Below are 15,485 nucleotides of genomic sequence, written 5' to 3'. Positions count from 1 at the left end.
TACTGCATGTACATTGCTTACAAGCATGATGTTCAGGCTTAATAGGCCAGGTAGCGTTTCCTTGCCTTAGTGGAATAACATATTTTAGTTTTTTAACAAAATATTAATCTTTGATCACCTACGTACAACAGCGGTTCTCACAACATTACTAGTATATTTTTTGAAATGCATAGATATAATTTTACAGTATAAACAGGAAGTACAGGTATAAACAGGAAGTACAGGTATAGATGAGCTTTCATCATGTGTGGTGTTATGAATTAGGCATTGGTGCCAAGCAGTGATGAAGGCCAAGGAAGACCCACTGAAGCTGTGACCTTGTTGGAGATATCTGGATAAACAGACCCACATTTTCACTATTTCAGTGGTTTCCGCTCTGAAGCCAAAATAGTAACTCAAGCCGCTTCAGGGGCAGGGCCTTGTTTTGTAAAGACACCGGTATAGTCCTACTTCTAATGGGGTGTTTACACAGCACACAAAAGCATGTAGTCAACTGAGCGAAACACAAAGATCCTCATACATGAAGTCATTCAGAAAGGATGATGACTAACTCCTCATAGTAAAAGGGATCTTTGCTGGTGTATTTGTTTCTGTAACAAGGGAGTTTTGTATTGATTTAGATGGAGGTGGTCTAAACATCCACCACTGTGTACTGTAGATCAATTGAATATACCTACCAGATTACATAAGGAATCAGGGCAGAACAGTGGGTAAGCTCCCAGATTGTTAACATGTGGGAATACACCCCGATCTGGCTGAATGTTGACAACAGTTTGTTTGTTAAGTAATGCGTCACAGTGTTGAAGTTGTTGTGGTTTGTTGTACAGTGCAATATGTCCTGAATGTCAGGCTACTTTCATCCAGACCACCAGGCCTTTTCTGTCGTCTTATCTTTCTTTCCTGGAAGATGTTGGAATGCCAGGATTTGATTGTCATTAGAAGTCATCCTCTCTTTTAACACTGACCTCTGTGCTCTCTTCCCTCCTCTGCCCTTTTATAGTCAAAGCAGCCAATCCTCTTGGCAATGTGCAGGAAGTGCCTATTTTCTTAACAGGGCCATTACTCTGCAGTGTAGCCCCTCCTCCCTCTTCAGAGTGGGGTCAGTGTGTGGGCAGAGGGGAGGATGAACTGCTGTCAGGACACTGCCGAAACCCCAGCTTTACAGATAACCTGGGGGCTGCAGGCTGGAGTGATTTTAAGGAAGTATGCATGCTATAGAGCTCAGCTGACCTGCAGTACCTTCTGTGGGTTTGTTTTCCCAGTATAACTGCATTTCATAGTATTGAGCCTCTAGGGAGTAATTAACATCTGGTGTCATGCTGCTTTTCCAGGCTGGTTTCCACTTTTGCTCTTTGCTTGGTCGTCTCATTAGTGTTTTGGACACGGTACAGTAATGTTGTAATGCCTAGTGGTGCAGTAGTAAAATTAACTTGATAGCAGTTTAGTCAAACAACAAGTGAATACTTACTTGCATCTAGTGCTCTTACTGTTGTTCTATACATTTCTGTTTCTTTTTATGAAATTTCCCAGTAATGTATCAGTGTTTTATTTAAAGTGATTCAAAAACAGCTGAACAGATTTCATTTCACAGCAAAAGCAACATCTGCTTTTGTTTGATGTGAATGCTAACGACTATCTTGTCAATTATGTAAAGTTGGTGTTTATTAACCTGTATCAGTACTACAGTATATTATTCAGGAGGCTGTGTGGTCCAGTGGTTAAAGAAAAGGGCTTGTAACCAGGAGGTCACTGGTTCAAATCCCACCTCAGCCACTGACTCATTGTGTGACCCTGAGCAAGTCACTTAACCTCCTTGTGCTCCGTCTTTCGAGTGAGACGTAATTGTAAGTGACTCTGCAGTTGATGCATAGTTCACACACCTTAGTCTCTGTAAGTCACCTTGGATAAAGGCATCTGCTAAATAAACAAATAATAATAATATTAAACAGACATATTGGTATTGCACTAACCAAATGTTAATGGTAGAAATCAGTATTTGTTGGGCCAAATCTGATGTGAAAATCTGGGAAAATGAACCAATAGCTGTAAAAAAAAAAATAAAAAAATTAGAAAGCTCCCTGTAAAAATATAAGATTAAAGACCTGTGTTTGAAAATATGGCTGCACTTTGTGAAGCGGTACTACTGCAGTGCAAATGAAGGACAGCAATGCTCTAAAAAGGATTCTAAATGCTATATAAAAACCAAGTCAGACTCTGCAATGTATGTAACAATGTTGTTTTTCAAAACATGGCTTTGTGTGTAACTCAAGAGAATATTTTTGGGTTAAGAAAAATGTTTCCTAGAAGATAAGGGTATCCTTTGTGGTTCTAGGGTTAAACAGTGTTTAATTTCGTTCTAGACATGTCCGGAAAAATGAGATAATAGTTTACTGTTGGAAGCATAAAACTACAACATCTGTCTTTTTAAAATGTGCTTATTTTAAGTCAACCTCAACCATATTAGGCAAAGTAAACTCAAACTGGGAAAGTTGAGTCAGCCTGGAACAAGCAATGCGGTGTAAACCACTCAGACTTGTGTATCTGACTGATGCCATTAGATCTTACGAAAAGAACATTTCAGTGTGCAGCGGCTCCTAACAAGGAAACCAGCTGTAATAAAAAAAATTAAAAAATGAACAACTACCTGCAGTCATGTCCTCAGGTGTCCTGTATCAAGGTCACTCCTGTGTCTGTCTCTGTGGGCCGGAGTTCATCTCCAGATGAGGACACAAGTGAAGCAAGTTTGGGAGTCCACACCCGTGTAAAAGTTTTCTGTGTTATTTTTGCAGCTTTACAATGCATTTCCCCCATACTATGCATTTACCATCGGTTAGCCTGGTTTGCCATGTTTTTTAACATGCTTTATCTTAACTCGCTTCTCTTTACAATGCTTGCCTAAGCTTTACCTTGCTTTCACTGTGCTTTATTATAGTTTGCTGTTTACAGGCTTCCAGAGGAGAAAGGCTTGAGATGCAAGCAAGTGGCAATTTGCCCAGTGTGTGCTTGAGAGAAGCCCGCAATTGAAGAGCTGTAAGGGGCAGGCTTGCGTTGTTCCACTTCTTTCATGAGCAATACATTTACAAAACAAAAATATAGATTTAAATTGATGGTGGGTTGGGTTGGGGGCGCAGTAATAATGCTCATATACCTCTTTTCCCCAGCAGGGGTCATACACGTCATAACCAGTCACAACCTGTTACCTGCACACACTTTAATCACACAGATATATACAGAATACAGATGTGCACCAAGCAGGATGCTACACCTGTCTGTTGCAGTTCAATGTAATGGAATTCTGCAGTTGAGCAGCAGACCATTTCTCTGGTAGTGCTGGCTACTCATATCAGCACCCCCCGGCTGTTTGGGGTGTGAGAGACTGATCTTGGGTCTCAAGCATATTTCTGTGGTCAAAGTAGTTTTTAAAGTTAGCCCAATATTAAAGTTAACAACAACAAACCCTTAATTATTATTGAAAGTCTTCCAGTTTCCCAAGATGACTGTATAATTACAAAAAAGGTCCAAACCATGTGAAGTATCCACTTTTCTGTTGGCTGTTGCTTGTGTTGCAGAAATCCAGTTGTAAACCTGTCAAAAGCCATGCCATAAATCTAACGAGCTGTCATCTCTATACAAATACATGACATATTAAATGTACTGATTTCTGTCCGTTTCAATGGTAGTACACTTTAAAAAGAGATTTATTGGAAGAGAGAAAATCCTTTGGCATCGTATTTTAGGACTGTCAAATTGTAATTAAGTCTTCTTTTAAGAAACAGCTTTTTCCAGCTCTGAACGTCTTGTACTGTAAAAAGAACAAGAGGGGGGTAGGTAGGGAGGAAGTTCAAGGATGTGTTAGTGACTGGATTTTTTTTAAAAAAAACTGTACTGTTCTTTACCAAATAGGCACATTGAGACGAATTTCCCAGGGTTGAAATCTCAGAATGTGATCATTATCTGGGCTTGTCAATCACAAAAATGACAATATAATACTTATTATAAAATGCTGACACACCACCTTAAAAATGCAACATGTGGCAAACCTTAACAGTGTTACAATTTGAAACCAGTTTTCCTGGCTTGGAAGCAAGGTACGTTTATTATACAGTATGTTAGCAACAGGGCAATTTTAGTTTTTATTTTACATATAAGGTATTGTATATGTTGGCTTTGTCATGTTCAGTTGCAGCATTTCAAGTACTGTTTTTGATACATGCAAAGGAACATTTTACACCACCTGTTTAATGAATTATCTACAGTATACCACAGCTGATTTTTTATCTATAGTACCTTCACATTGGTGCACATTTGCTTCCTCTTTTTAAGCCATCTAATACGTATTTGTGAGATATGTAACCCCCTAAGTCACAGTTTCCAAGCGAAATTCCCTTAAAGTTGTATTTTCACCCTTGTGCTCTCCTTGTAGGGATGTGATCTGCGACTTGTAATAATGAGATTGTGGGCTGGCATTACAGTATGTTTTTTAGCTAGTTTATGAGTTTCACAATTCATTTATCACACTTCATGGTCACACATTTGGACTGTCGTTTTCTGTTTGGAAGAAATCCCAGCTGGCCCCTTGTTCCCTGACAGGGTAAAACAAACCACTTTGTTCTCAGTTAGGCAGGTGAGTCTTTAAAGCTGTCCAGTGATCTACTAATGCAGCTGTCTGCAGTAAAGTCAGTCCGACAGCCCTGACCTGGCAGCTCTCCTAGTCTGCATTAACAGGTACAATTGGTAGGACATAACATTAGAAACACTCTCCATAACACTCTTCAGTAGAGATGGTGTTTTAATATGACTACAATTCTAATTCAGGAATGTTTGGAGAAAATGGGTCTTGGTTTGAAGAGAGTATGCCTGAGTCTCCACATCACAATTAGCAGTGTCTGTAGGGTGACTTTATTTGAACTGCTGGTATCTTTTCCATGCGAGTTTCAGGACAGGGGTATGGTTCTTGTGATGCTTAGATCAGCACATAGATGTTGTCATGTTTGGCAGAAGGCCCAGTAACTCGTCAGGATAACTTAAAGCCTGTGACGCATCACCTAATTGTATTATGCAATGGAAGCATGTTTGTAATTGCTCCAGTTCAGTGTAGAGGGATTGTTTATAGTGTTTTGATATGCATAGGTCGCTGCCAACAGGAAGCTCCTGTGAACTCAATGGAATTGCCCCATATAAATAAAAATACAATATTAACTGCCGTTTTTGAGCGGGACAAAGACAGAAAGAGATTGTTTACATGTGTGGGAATGGTCCCTGTGTAACTTGTCTCCGTGTGTGTGTGTGTGTGTGTGTGTGTGTGTGTGTGTGTGTGTGTGTGTGTGCTGGCTGGTCCCTGTGTAACATGTCTCCTCATGTGTTTGTGTTGCAGCTCGATGGCACGTCTGACCTGGACGAGCGGCGGCTGATCCGCAGTGCCATCAGGGAGATCCGCCGCTGTGAGATCGAGGGCATGGAGGCGGCGCTGTCGTTCAAACGCTTCCGCGGCGCCAGGAACTGCGAGCAGCTGGAGAACAAGGAGAACCAGATCAGGTGAGACGCCCCTCTGCTCACAGCAAGCTGGGGACCCACAGGGAGCGCTGCATTGCCTAGGCTTTCCTGCAGGGTTAGAGAGGAAAACCAGGCTGGAGATGGTTCTCCTTGGTGTGTTTCAATGACCGTTCCTGGTCAGACACCTGACTATTCCAGATAGACTTCCCAGGCTGGGCCTCACCTCCAGGGTTTAGCAGTTTGAGAACATCTACTGACCAAGCTGCCACTTCTTGTCAAAGAAATATAACCTGATGCAGCCCTGGTGTAGCTCTGTAGTCACCCAATCTTGTAAAATAGCCAGCAACCTGAGCTGCAGACCAACCCGCCTGCAAAGCCTACGCAAACTAAAGCTTCTGATGAAGTTGGGAATCATCATTAAGCAGGAGCAACCAAGGTAAAATAGATTTTGGTAAAAAATAAGACTATCCTTAAACCCTGAGATGGCCCATGCTTGTTTAGCTCCTGTGAGTGGCATGACATGCCATTTAAACTTTTATTTCTATTTCTGCCTCTTCTTCCTGGCTGGTTATGGCTTCTCCCGTCAACCGCAGCTCTGGTAAAGCAATTTGCAAGTGAAATCTGGGAAACTGGAACCTTGTTATTGGAGAGTCTGTCCCCTGTTAGCCAGGCTGGTAAATATAGCTGCGAGTCTGCCGCTAATGTCTGGTTTTAGCTGGGTCCCAGGCTAGGGTGGGTGTCAGTCCTGCTGCTGTTGCTCTCACTTCTCTCAGATTGCACCCAGATGTGGATTCAGGATTCTAATACAGTACCAGTGAACCGCTCCGCCTGCAATTTTTGATTTGTTTGTTCTGGGCTTCCTCTTTGACCCGGTGCTGTCGATGGGGCGTGGGCTGGTGTAAAAATAAAACTGTAAGCTTGAGGTCGCTTTGGAGCAAGTGCTTGCAGTGTGTGGTGAGGATTATATGAGGTTGCATAGAGAATTTATAGATTTAAATTCTTTCCAGTTTTCTACTTGAACGATTCTTTTGATGTCTATTTTACACATATTCTTCCAATATAATGATCTCTCTCTGGTAGTTGACCGAGTTGAGGTCTATAAAGTCTGTCTCTTCTGCAAATGGAGTGTGACATTACCTCTATATTATCTTAAGGACACAATGTAACTATAAACACTCAATCATTGGATATGTAGCAGTACTATAAAGAAATTAGTAAACTTATTTTGGTAATGTTTTTTCTGTCTAAATGATGAGATCCTACAAGATGACTCTTTGCATCCCGTGCGAGAGTCATCTTTAAACTTCACAGCCTAAAATTACAGAAAACCAGTGATTAATAAAAATGACTGGTATGATTACTCTGAATTCCTTTCAATGACTACACTTCACATACATTATGAGTCACACACATAGAGTGACACGCATAGAAACAAATATACACTTAATCACGCATACAGTAGTGTCCACATACTGTAGTATGACTCGCACGCTCTCTCTCTGATAACTATAGGCTCTCTGGCACCACAGGAATGCCAAATATTCCCGTCCATACTCCACGCAAACCCAGCGAGCTTGGAAAGAGGAGAGAGTGGGAGAAGCCCGGGCCAAATTTTATTTTACAAGCGTCTCTCAAGGGCTCAATCAGATTTTCCTTTCAAAAGGTTTTCTCCGGGCCAAAACTGTCGGCTGTACACGTGTGAGACTGTTTGTTTGTTTGTTTGTTTGTTTGTTTGTTTGTTTGTTTGTTAGGTTTTTCCCCCCCCCTGGTGCTTGATATTTATTGACATAAATAACCATTTTCTTACCTATTTCCATTTTTGCAGTCTGAATCCTTCTGCCCACTGTGTTTTCTTTTTTTTTTTTTTTTAGTCTGTGTGAAGGTGTTTTCACCTCATCTAAGATCTCGTTGCCTATCACGGATGTATGTGATGTAGGCTAGATTGGCCATAGTGTCTTTATCCTCTGTGTTCTATCTAGCTTGCCTCCGGTTTCCGTGTTTGTGCCTCTGTCCCTGTCGACAGTCTGTGTTTGTATTGCAGGTTCCAGCGCCTGTGTCCAGATCAGGACGACACTCTTGAGGCTCTGTCAGGGAAGCTGCAGTCCATCGAGGATGTTGACGAGCTCACTGCCCTGGTGAGTGACCGGGAGGGAGGGAGGGAGGGAGGGAGGGTCCTGGGGCTGTCACTACTCCATTTGTTTGGTTTCAAACTCACTGTGGCTTGGTTAGTTTCCTTTTTTTTAAACAAACCAAACTGTCTGTTTGCTCAGAAAAACAGAACTTCTTTACTAGTTGTAGCAAGTTTTGTGAAATTGCTTTCACAAATAATTGAATCAATCGCTGCTAAGTACTGTCATATTTATTATCAAAGGACTTGGATAATAATTTAAACTGACCCGCAAACAAGGAAACGTATTCCCACGGATAAAAACACTAGCAAAAATGAACTTCTCGCACCCAAAAAAACTTGCTATGTTTGCTTTCGTATATGTGTAAACATCAAGAACGTGTATGAAGTGATTAGCCAGCAGCCTACCACTGGGTGGCACCTGTGGACTCACTTTCCTTAGATTTTTCGGGCTGGTTTATGAACCTTTTGTGATGGTGACCGCATTTACTGTACATATTACAAAGGAGACCGATAACAAAACGAGTCGCGCCCAGTTACTGACTTGAAAATGTTAATTCATTTAAAGATGAACTCCATTTTACCTTTACACAGTTCCTTCTGAATTGTCATACTTTGAGTAATGTTCGCTTGGTAAGGCAGTTTCTTGTGCAATTGTATATTTAGAGCAAATATCGAATGGTTCAGGCTATCATGACCTAATTACACCCGAGTGGCAAAGCCAAGTTGCTAAGTTTTATGAATATGGACTTGGGTGACCTCCTGGAATGCAAATTCCAAAAAAAAGGAAGACGTTGAAGCAAATAATAGAGCAACCCAAACACAGGGTTGTAAAACTTCTTAAGGGCGCTAATGTTTTTTTCGTATCCGTTAGTTTAATGGTCAATGGAGCACTGCAGTTATCGAAATAAACACAGCATTCTTTGTACGTTCCTGAGGTATTATGTTTATATGACAAAGGAAAAGGATTGAGAAGAAAGTATGCTTAAGATAAGCAACTGAATTTGTAGATCATATCAAGTTCTGCATCTGCTCTGCAGCACCGCGTAATTTGAAACGGTGCCATTGGATTTGAACGCAAGATAGATTCCAAAACGATAAATAATAAAAAAAATAATTACACTCTACCGTTGAGCAGCTGGAAGTTATTAAACACTTTTTCAACACTTGTTGCATAAAAACATTTTAACAAATTTCAATTTAAAAAGAGAATATCATTAATAAGAAAGCATTACACTGCACTGTGTGCTGTCAGGATGTGTCATGCAAGTCTGTCTTTTCCAAGTTGCAGATCCTGGCTGGAGGCCCACAGGCAGCCCTGCACTGGCCTTTACGCTCCCCAGGCAGGCACTGCAGCTGTGATAACCCTCTTGTGTATGCTCTCTTCCCAGCTACGAGGAGCCAGCGAGTACGAGGAAAGGAAGCTCATCCGAGCCGCCATTCGCAAACTGAGGGCACAGGAGCTGGAGGGTGAGTTCTCTGCCACTGTAGCATAGAAACAGTACCAGCAACCCAACACACGCCTGGAGATGTTGATGCAGACATGCCACGTCATTGGAGCTGAGAGGCAGGGGGCTTGATGCAGGGATTCTCAGACTAGGGGGCATTGACATTGGAGCTAAGGGGCTGGGAGTTTAAACTTTTCTACTATGAATGTGTAAGCAAGAGCACTGTGGGGACAGTTGTGGCAAGTCAGCCCATGCAACTAACCACTGACTCTCCCCTCTCATGTTTAGCATCAGAGAAAGCTATCTGTGAAAGCAGGTTGGAGTCATTCCAGTGGCGTGGGAGCAGGGAGGCAGATCCGGAGCCGGCCCACAGCAAAGCAGTGAGTACAGAGGGGAAAGGGGTGGTGATGGGGCTACTGCGGTGAAACAGGGCCAGGCTTTCTTAAAGCAAGGCAAGCCAACTAAGAACTTTCTTTTACAATCATTCTGAAATACAGCCTCTCTAACCCCATGACTCCTTTCTAAAGCCACCAGTTATAGACATCTCTAGCCCAGGCTAGATCAGCCAAGTTCTAGTAGTAAAAACTGGTGTCATCTAGTGAACAAAGACAGGGATCAAGTTTCCTTGTATGTATTGCTGGTAGCATACAGTAGCTGTGTATTAAATGCTGCATGTTACATATCTTCTAAGCTCAAAGCATAGTAACACAGACTGTATCAAAAAGTGAATTAATTACAACATTTGAGTTATTGATAACTCTTTTGCTAGTCCCAGACCTGCCTGGGGTTGAAGGTCTGTTTTCTGGAAGATCAATCTTGTCTGTCAGATGTCAGTGTTGCTTTGGGCCCGTTGCCCTGGCAGTCTGCCCAGGCCTCCTCAAACCAGCTGTCTTCAGGACAGGTTCATATCAACGACTCCCACTGCTGTGGTCAGAGCGGGAGGGAAGGATTTCCTAGGGAAGAAAAGAGTTTAGGTAAAAACTGGAGGTATTTGACCAATGGTCCTTCAAACGTTGTCAAAATGAAGTTGTTTATGAATAAAATAATAAACAATAAATAAATAAACAATAAAATAATAAAATAAAACAAGAGTCTTTGTTAAACTGTTCTAGACTGGAAATGAAGGCAATAACCTTCTACAACAGTCTAATAAACAGTTTGAATTGTGTGACTGTTCTAGACTGTTGGCTTCTCCAACAATTTACAACAGTTTTTTGAAATGAAGCGCAAATAGCAAACTGTATTCAGATTTTGTTCATAAAGCTTAACACATGAGTTTTTTTTTTCAAAGCCCAATACCTCAAATATGTAGAGGTTTAACATCCACACTAAATGGCTTCCTGCCCGGTGTAATTTTAATAAGACTCAAGCAGTTTCCTGGATTAGCAGCTTGTGATGTGTAGTGAGGTGGGGGGGCGGGGAGGAGACAGGAAGACTGAGTAACAGGGGGAAGAATGAACAGGAAGGAAAACCAATGGGAGATGATGACAGCATGGGAGAGAGGAGAGGGGTTACAGGGAGAGAGTGGTTGGAGTGTGTTTAGGAGACTTACAACTGGTTTCACAGACCCTGATTTGCACTAATATTATCGAAAGACAAACCCAGAAGGGTCCTATTAAAACCCGATGCTGTCCACCTCACTGGCAGAGCACATCGTTGACAAACCATCTCCACTCCAAAAGAGAAATCATTTAAAAACCAAAAAAAAAAAAATCTATTTAAATCCTCGTATGCATTCGGAATACACAGTTTGCAGATTGATCGAACTAAAAACCTGTCTGACAAACCATATCACTTTTCTTAAAATTGTGTTTTAAACCAAAACATTTTTGTAAAAACTACACTTAAAGAATCACATATATTCTTTAAAAGGTGAAGTCCCAGCCTTTTCCCATCTTCGAAGTAGCGATGGCCAATCTCGCACCGTCTGTAGGATTTAAGTATTTAACAAGCGTGTTTGTGGCCACTGGAGTGTTTGGACAGTTGACAAGGCATAACCTTAAAGAGAGAAAAGGAGGGAGTAACTGAAATAAGAGGAAAAACAGAAGAGGGGAAAGAATGGAAATGGAGGAAGGAAAGTAGATTGAAATGATGAGGTCGGTTGAGAGTAAGGGAGGATTGCATACTGTATGTTGTGATGAAATTACATTTCACCTGTGAAAAACATGTAAACATTAAAACCGTGTGTGTATTTGCGTTCTACAGGGTGTCAAATAAATAGAACATCATTTCCTGCTGATGCAATGTGAGTTGAGTTGGTCTAAACTGGGGCTGATTGTAGTTTAAAAATAAAAGTGGCAGGTTTGGTCTCTCTTTATTTAATACACATACCTTTCCTTTAGTACCGATTCTGAGTGCTGGTGTGGTGAGGTAGAGAGGGAGGGGGAGCTGAGGGCTTGTAGGCTGTACTCTGTGTGTGTGTGTATGTGTGTGTGTGTGTGTGAGATTGCTCAGAGCTGCTTCCTGGATGTTGGAGTGTGAAAGCACACGTCTTGTTCAGTCTAGGGACCCAGACGCATTGAAACACACACGCTGTGAGGTAAGGGAGCCTCGACACACACTCCTCACCTATTTCATTACTTCATAAACTGGAATGCTGGGTGAAGTTATTTGTCCAAAGATTGGACTTGGGCAGAACAAGTGTCGGTTCATGATTGGTTCATGTTTAAGTTTAAAGAAGGAGAAATGTGTGAGTAGATACTTACTTTATATACCTTTTTAGAAGTAATGTGAATTCAGCTGTATTGGACTAACTGCTTTTCAACCTTTTTGGTGTTTCAGGATATATGTACAGACCAGCACAGGGATTTGCCTATTTATACTATATAAAGAACACAGTGTACATTTTTCTTTGGGGAAGGTTGCAGCCTGTTAAACAGAGATTCATTCTAACTTGAGAGACATTTCAGTAGCATAGGGATGCATAGTATTAATAATAGCTCTTGGGATTTTGCAGGAAGTCGCACAGCTTGTTTGTTGGGTGTAGCAGTTCAACCATTAAGGAGATGGCTCAGTTTTGGATTAGCCTAATTTTTGGGGGAATTTTGTTTCAGAGACTATTTAGTGTTTTGCAGTGCCTACAAGTTTATGATTCAGTGTTTCAATATATAGATGCATACGGTATTTAGATTGCATTTGAAGTGCTGATCGTAAAGGGTTTTATGTGTTAGGTGCATGTATCTGCTATGCTGCTAAGGGACAATCCGAAATAGCCATCCTATTCCAGCAACAATTCCTTCTGAAAAGACTCTAATGCTGATTGTGGCTGATGTACATAATAGGATACTAAACAGGTTAGTATTAGGGAGCTGTAGACAATGTAACGTATCCCTTTCGGTGTGTAAATAGGATGATGGTCTTGTCTGTGATCTCACCACTGTGTTGGCAGTGATAACTGCAGTGTGCAGTGTGGTTTCTCACTGTCCATTTCACTAGTCTTGTCATGGTTTGGGTGCTTTGTATTGTTATCGCTCATATTGAGTTCCATTAACTCCTATTGGCTAGAGTTCAGGCACCAGTATGTGTTGGTGGCTTGAAAGCCACTGCTTTATATGATATCCTGTTATTAGATGTGTATCCATGTTCGGGTTCACTGGGAGCATTGGTTCTAGCTCTCCTGGGCGTTGGGTAGACAATCTGCAGGGACTGCTTCTCCTCAGCGCAGTGCAGCTGCTGGCCAGGTGCCTGGTAAGCTTCGGCAAACACCTGTAGGTCTGGCCTTTGTCCTCCAGGAGGCAGTAGCTCGCTCTCAAGCTCTTGGGATAACAGAGGCTTTGGGGTGGGATCGCTTGACCCCCACTCTTCTTTTCTGGCGAGTTGCTGCCATTCTAAACTGGAGAAAAACAGGAGTAACATTACAAATAAAGAAGGAATAATATAAAATGATATTTCTATGCATCTCCATTGGCTATTGCTGGACTACCTAATGTTACTTTAGGTGAAGTAGTCAGAGATGAGTGCTAATTTGGATCTGTGGAGCCAGCTGCAAGTGTGTGAAGTGGCAGCAACCAAAGAACAATCAAATACTTGATACGCTTTTAAAAGAACATATGACAATGTTTCTTGGAATTCAAATGTTACAAGTTGAATACAGGCTGTGCTAATTGCAGATAATAACAGGTTGTTACCAGTCTGCTACAGTGATGATTTTTTTTAATTGTCTTTGTTTGGCACAGGTGTTGTAAATCTGTAGGCAATGCTGTTGTCATTGGGGCACGGCGGACCAACCCTACAGAGCTTCTCTACTCTGATAGTACATGGAAGTGTATAACTGGCAATCAAAATAAAACTGTCTTTCTTCTGTATTGTTAATAGAGCTATCGCTCTCTGACTACTTAACACCTAGAAAAACGCTTGTGAAATTTGACAGGCTGCCATTGTAAGAGACTTTTGTGATATCATTTTGTAGTTTCTTTGATTTAACTGAAAGATCCAAGTTATGTTCCTATAGTTTTTTTTTTATTTTTTATTGTCTCAATCCTAAAATTCTAGGTGATGCAAAACTTTTGGCCACAGCTGTAGCATTTTGGAAACTGCAGTCAAAATATCATTCCTTCTTTTTTTTTTTTAATTTTTTTTTTCCAGAACATTTGGGGTGTTCTTCAATACTAAGAATAAGATATTTTACCATTGGATCTCACGCTAGTCACGAAATGTTAACGAGGTATCGAGATAGGATTGTGGTTGTCGTGGTGTCTAGAGATGCTAAATCTGTGGGCTTGTGAAGTAAGACAGGGGCTGGAATGAAAGGAATGCTGTGCTGCAGATCACCAGCATGTACTGTAATCAAAACACAGAGTGCATTGGAGTTCAGCTTCTAGCATGGAATGCTGTGTAGCACTGTCCCCTGAAGTGAAGGACATAGAGAGACGGCTCAGCTCCAACCCTCAATACAATAACTGCTTGTGGCAATGTGGCCATGCCCTTGTGCGTAGTTTGTTTATGTTACGCGTTGTGTGTAAATGTTGGTGTATAGAGATGGCTGCACGGGATATAAATGGGTGTGTGCAGCACGAGTTATTTAAGATGTAATTGTATTTAAGCACGAGGTTGTAATTAATTCACGTGCAACCTCGTGCTTAAATACAATTACATCTTAAATAATTCGTGCTGCACACACTCATTTATATCCCGTGCAGCCATCTCTATACACCAACATTTACACACAACGCATAACATATAAACAAACTATGCACAAGGGCGTGGCCACATTGCCACACTGCTACAGAAGGGGACAGTGCGCTATATATTGTTCACTTTCAAAATTACCTGTTTAGGCAATGGTCTAGAAGATGGGGGATATTGCCTGCAATGAAATAATTACTGTGGAAGTTTTCACCTTTTAAAGGAATTACCATAGGGTGGCCGTCTCGCCCACTGTTCTCATTGGTTTGCAGGTTATGACATCTCAGTGAAAATGAGACTTCCGTCTGTCTCAGTGAGTAATATTTATGTGTTTGTCCTAATCAGGTTTATTACTCACTGTCTGTGTTTTCGAGGTCTGTGGGCAAGCTGTGACAAGTAATGTCATTCATCAAAGTGAGGCTGTTCAGAGGAATAGGCATTCAAAAGGAAGAGATTTGAATCTGTTAAGGTTTGAGATTAACTGTGTACGTGTAGTTAAATGAAATCAGCAGATGAAACGTCACAATGTAGGACTGATCAAGCCAGAGGTGGATTTTCTTAGAGTATTTTACAGCAAGCAATCACCCTGGATTTCAGTTGGATTGCTTAGTGCTGTAAAATGCTCTAAAGATTCAGCCGTACCATTTTGTCTGTTCCTTATAAGCTGAACCATTGATTTATTTATGTATTTATTTTGTATAACCTATACAGCGGTTAGACCAAACACCAACTCTTTGTACCTTATGTAAATGGATTGCCCCTCACATACAGTAACACATGATTAATTTGTTATGCAAAAGCCAACATATATGTAGGCGAGGGCTTGCTGGGGCTGTTGGTGTAAGCCAGGCCTCTCCGACGCTGAGGGATTGGGCAATCCTGGAAGGTGTGGATGGAAACCCAATTCCTGAGGAAACTCAAAGCAGACTCCCTGCAGCAACGCGCACTTCCACAGGGCTGTTCCAGAATCCTTTGACAATGAGTTGGCCAGTCTGAGGCACTGGTCTGAGGCTCTGAGCCCTTGAGTTCTCTATACTATACTGTATTGCATATGCTGGCTCGAATCTCCGGTATTGAGTTCTCTGTGCTATATCTGCACTGTATTGCTCTGAGTTCTCAATACTCTATTGAATTGACTGGAATCCTTGATGCCGAGTGCTATATATCAAATTGAATTTCCTGGCTCTCGGATCTCTGGTTATTGTTCTCTACACTATACAGTATTGCATCTGCTGGTTCAAAGATCTCCAGTATTGAGTTCTCTGTACTATTGTTCTGAGTTCTCAATGTTG

General features: G+C 41.4%; 1 protein-coding gene across 7 annotated transcripts in view; it reads left to right on the top strand.

Moving 5' to 3' along the window:
* The window catches only part of LOC117426709 (smoothelin-like), an 82,615-nt gene that overhangs the window by 22,482 nt on the left and 44,648 nt on the right, over positions 1–15,485 (top strand). For 5 of the 7 annotated variants that reach the window (XM_059033261.1, XM_059033258.1, XM_059033259.1 and 2 more), the window contains 4 exons: positions 5,375–5,535; positions 7,535–7,628; positions 9,013–9,091; positions 9,358–9,449. In XM_059033261.1, the coding sequence (XP_058889244.1) occupies positions 5,375–5,535; positions 7,535–7,628; positions 9,013–9,091; positions 9,358–9,449 (426 nt within the window). The other 2 variants (XM_059033263.1, XM_059033262.1) reach the window with 2 other exon arrangements.

This window comes from Acipenser ruthenus, chromosome 11 (genome assembly GCF_902713425.1).
Source record: "Acipenser ruthenus chromosome 11, fAciRut3.2 maternal haplotype, whole genome shotgun sequence".
NCBI classification, from domain to species: domain Eukaryota; kingdom Metazoa; phylum Chordata; class Actinopteri; order Acipenseriformes; family Acipenseridae; genus Acipenser; species Acipenser ruthenus.
This window is presented reverse-complemented; position numbering and strand designations above follow the sequence as displayed.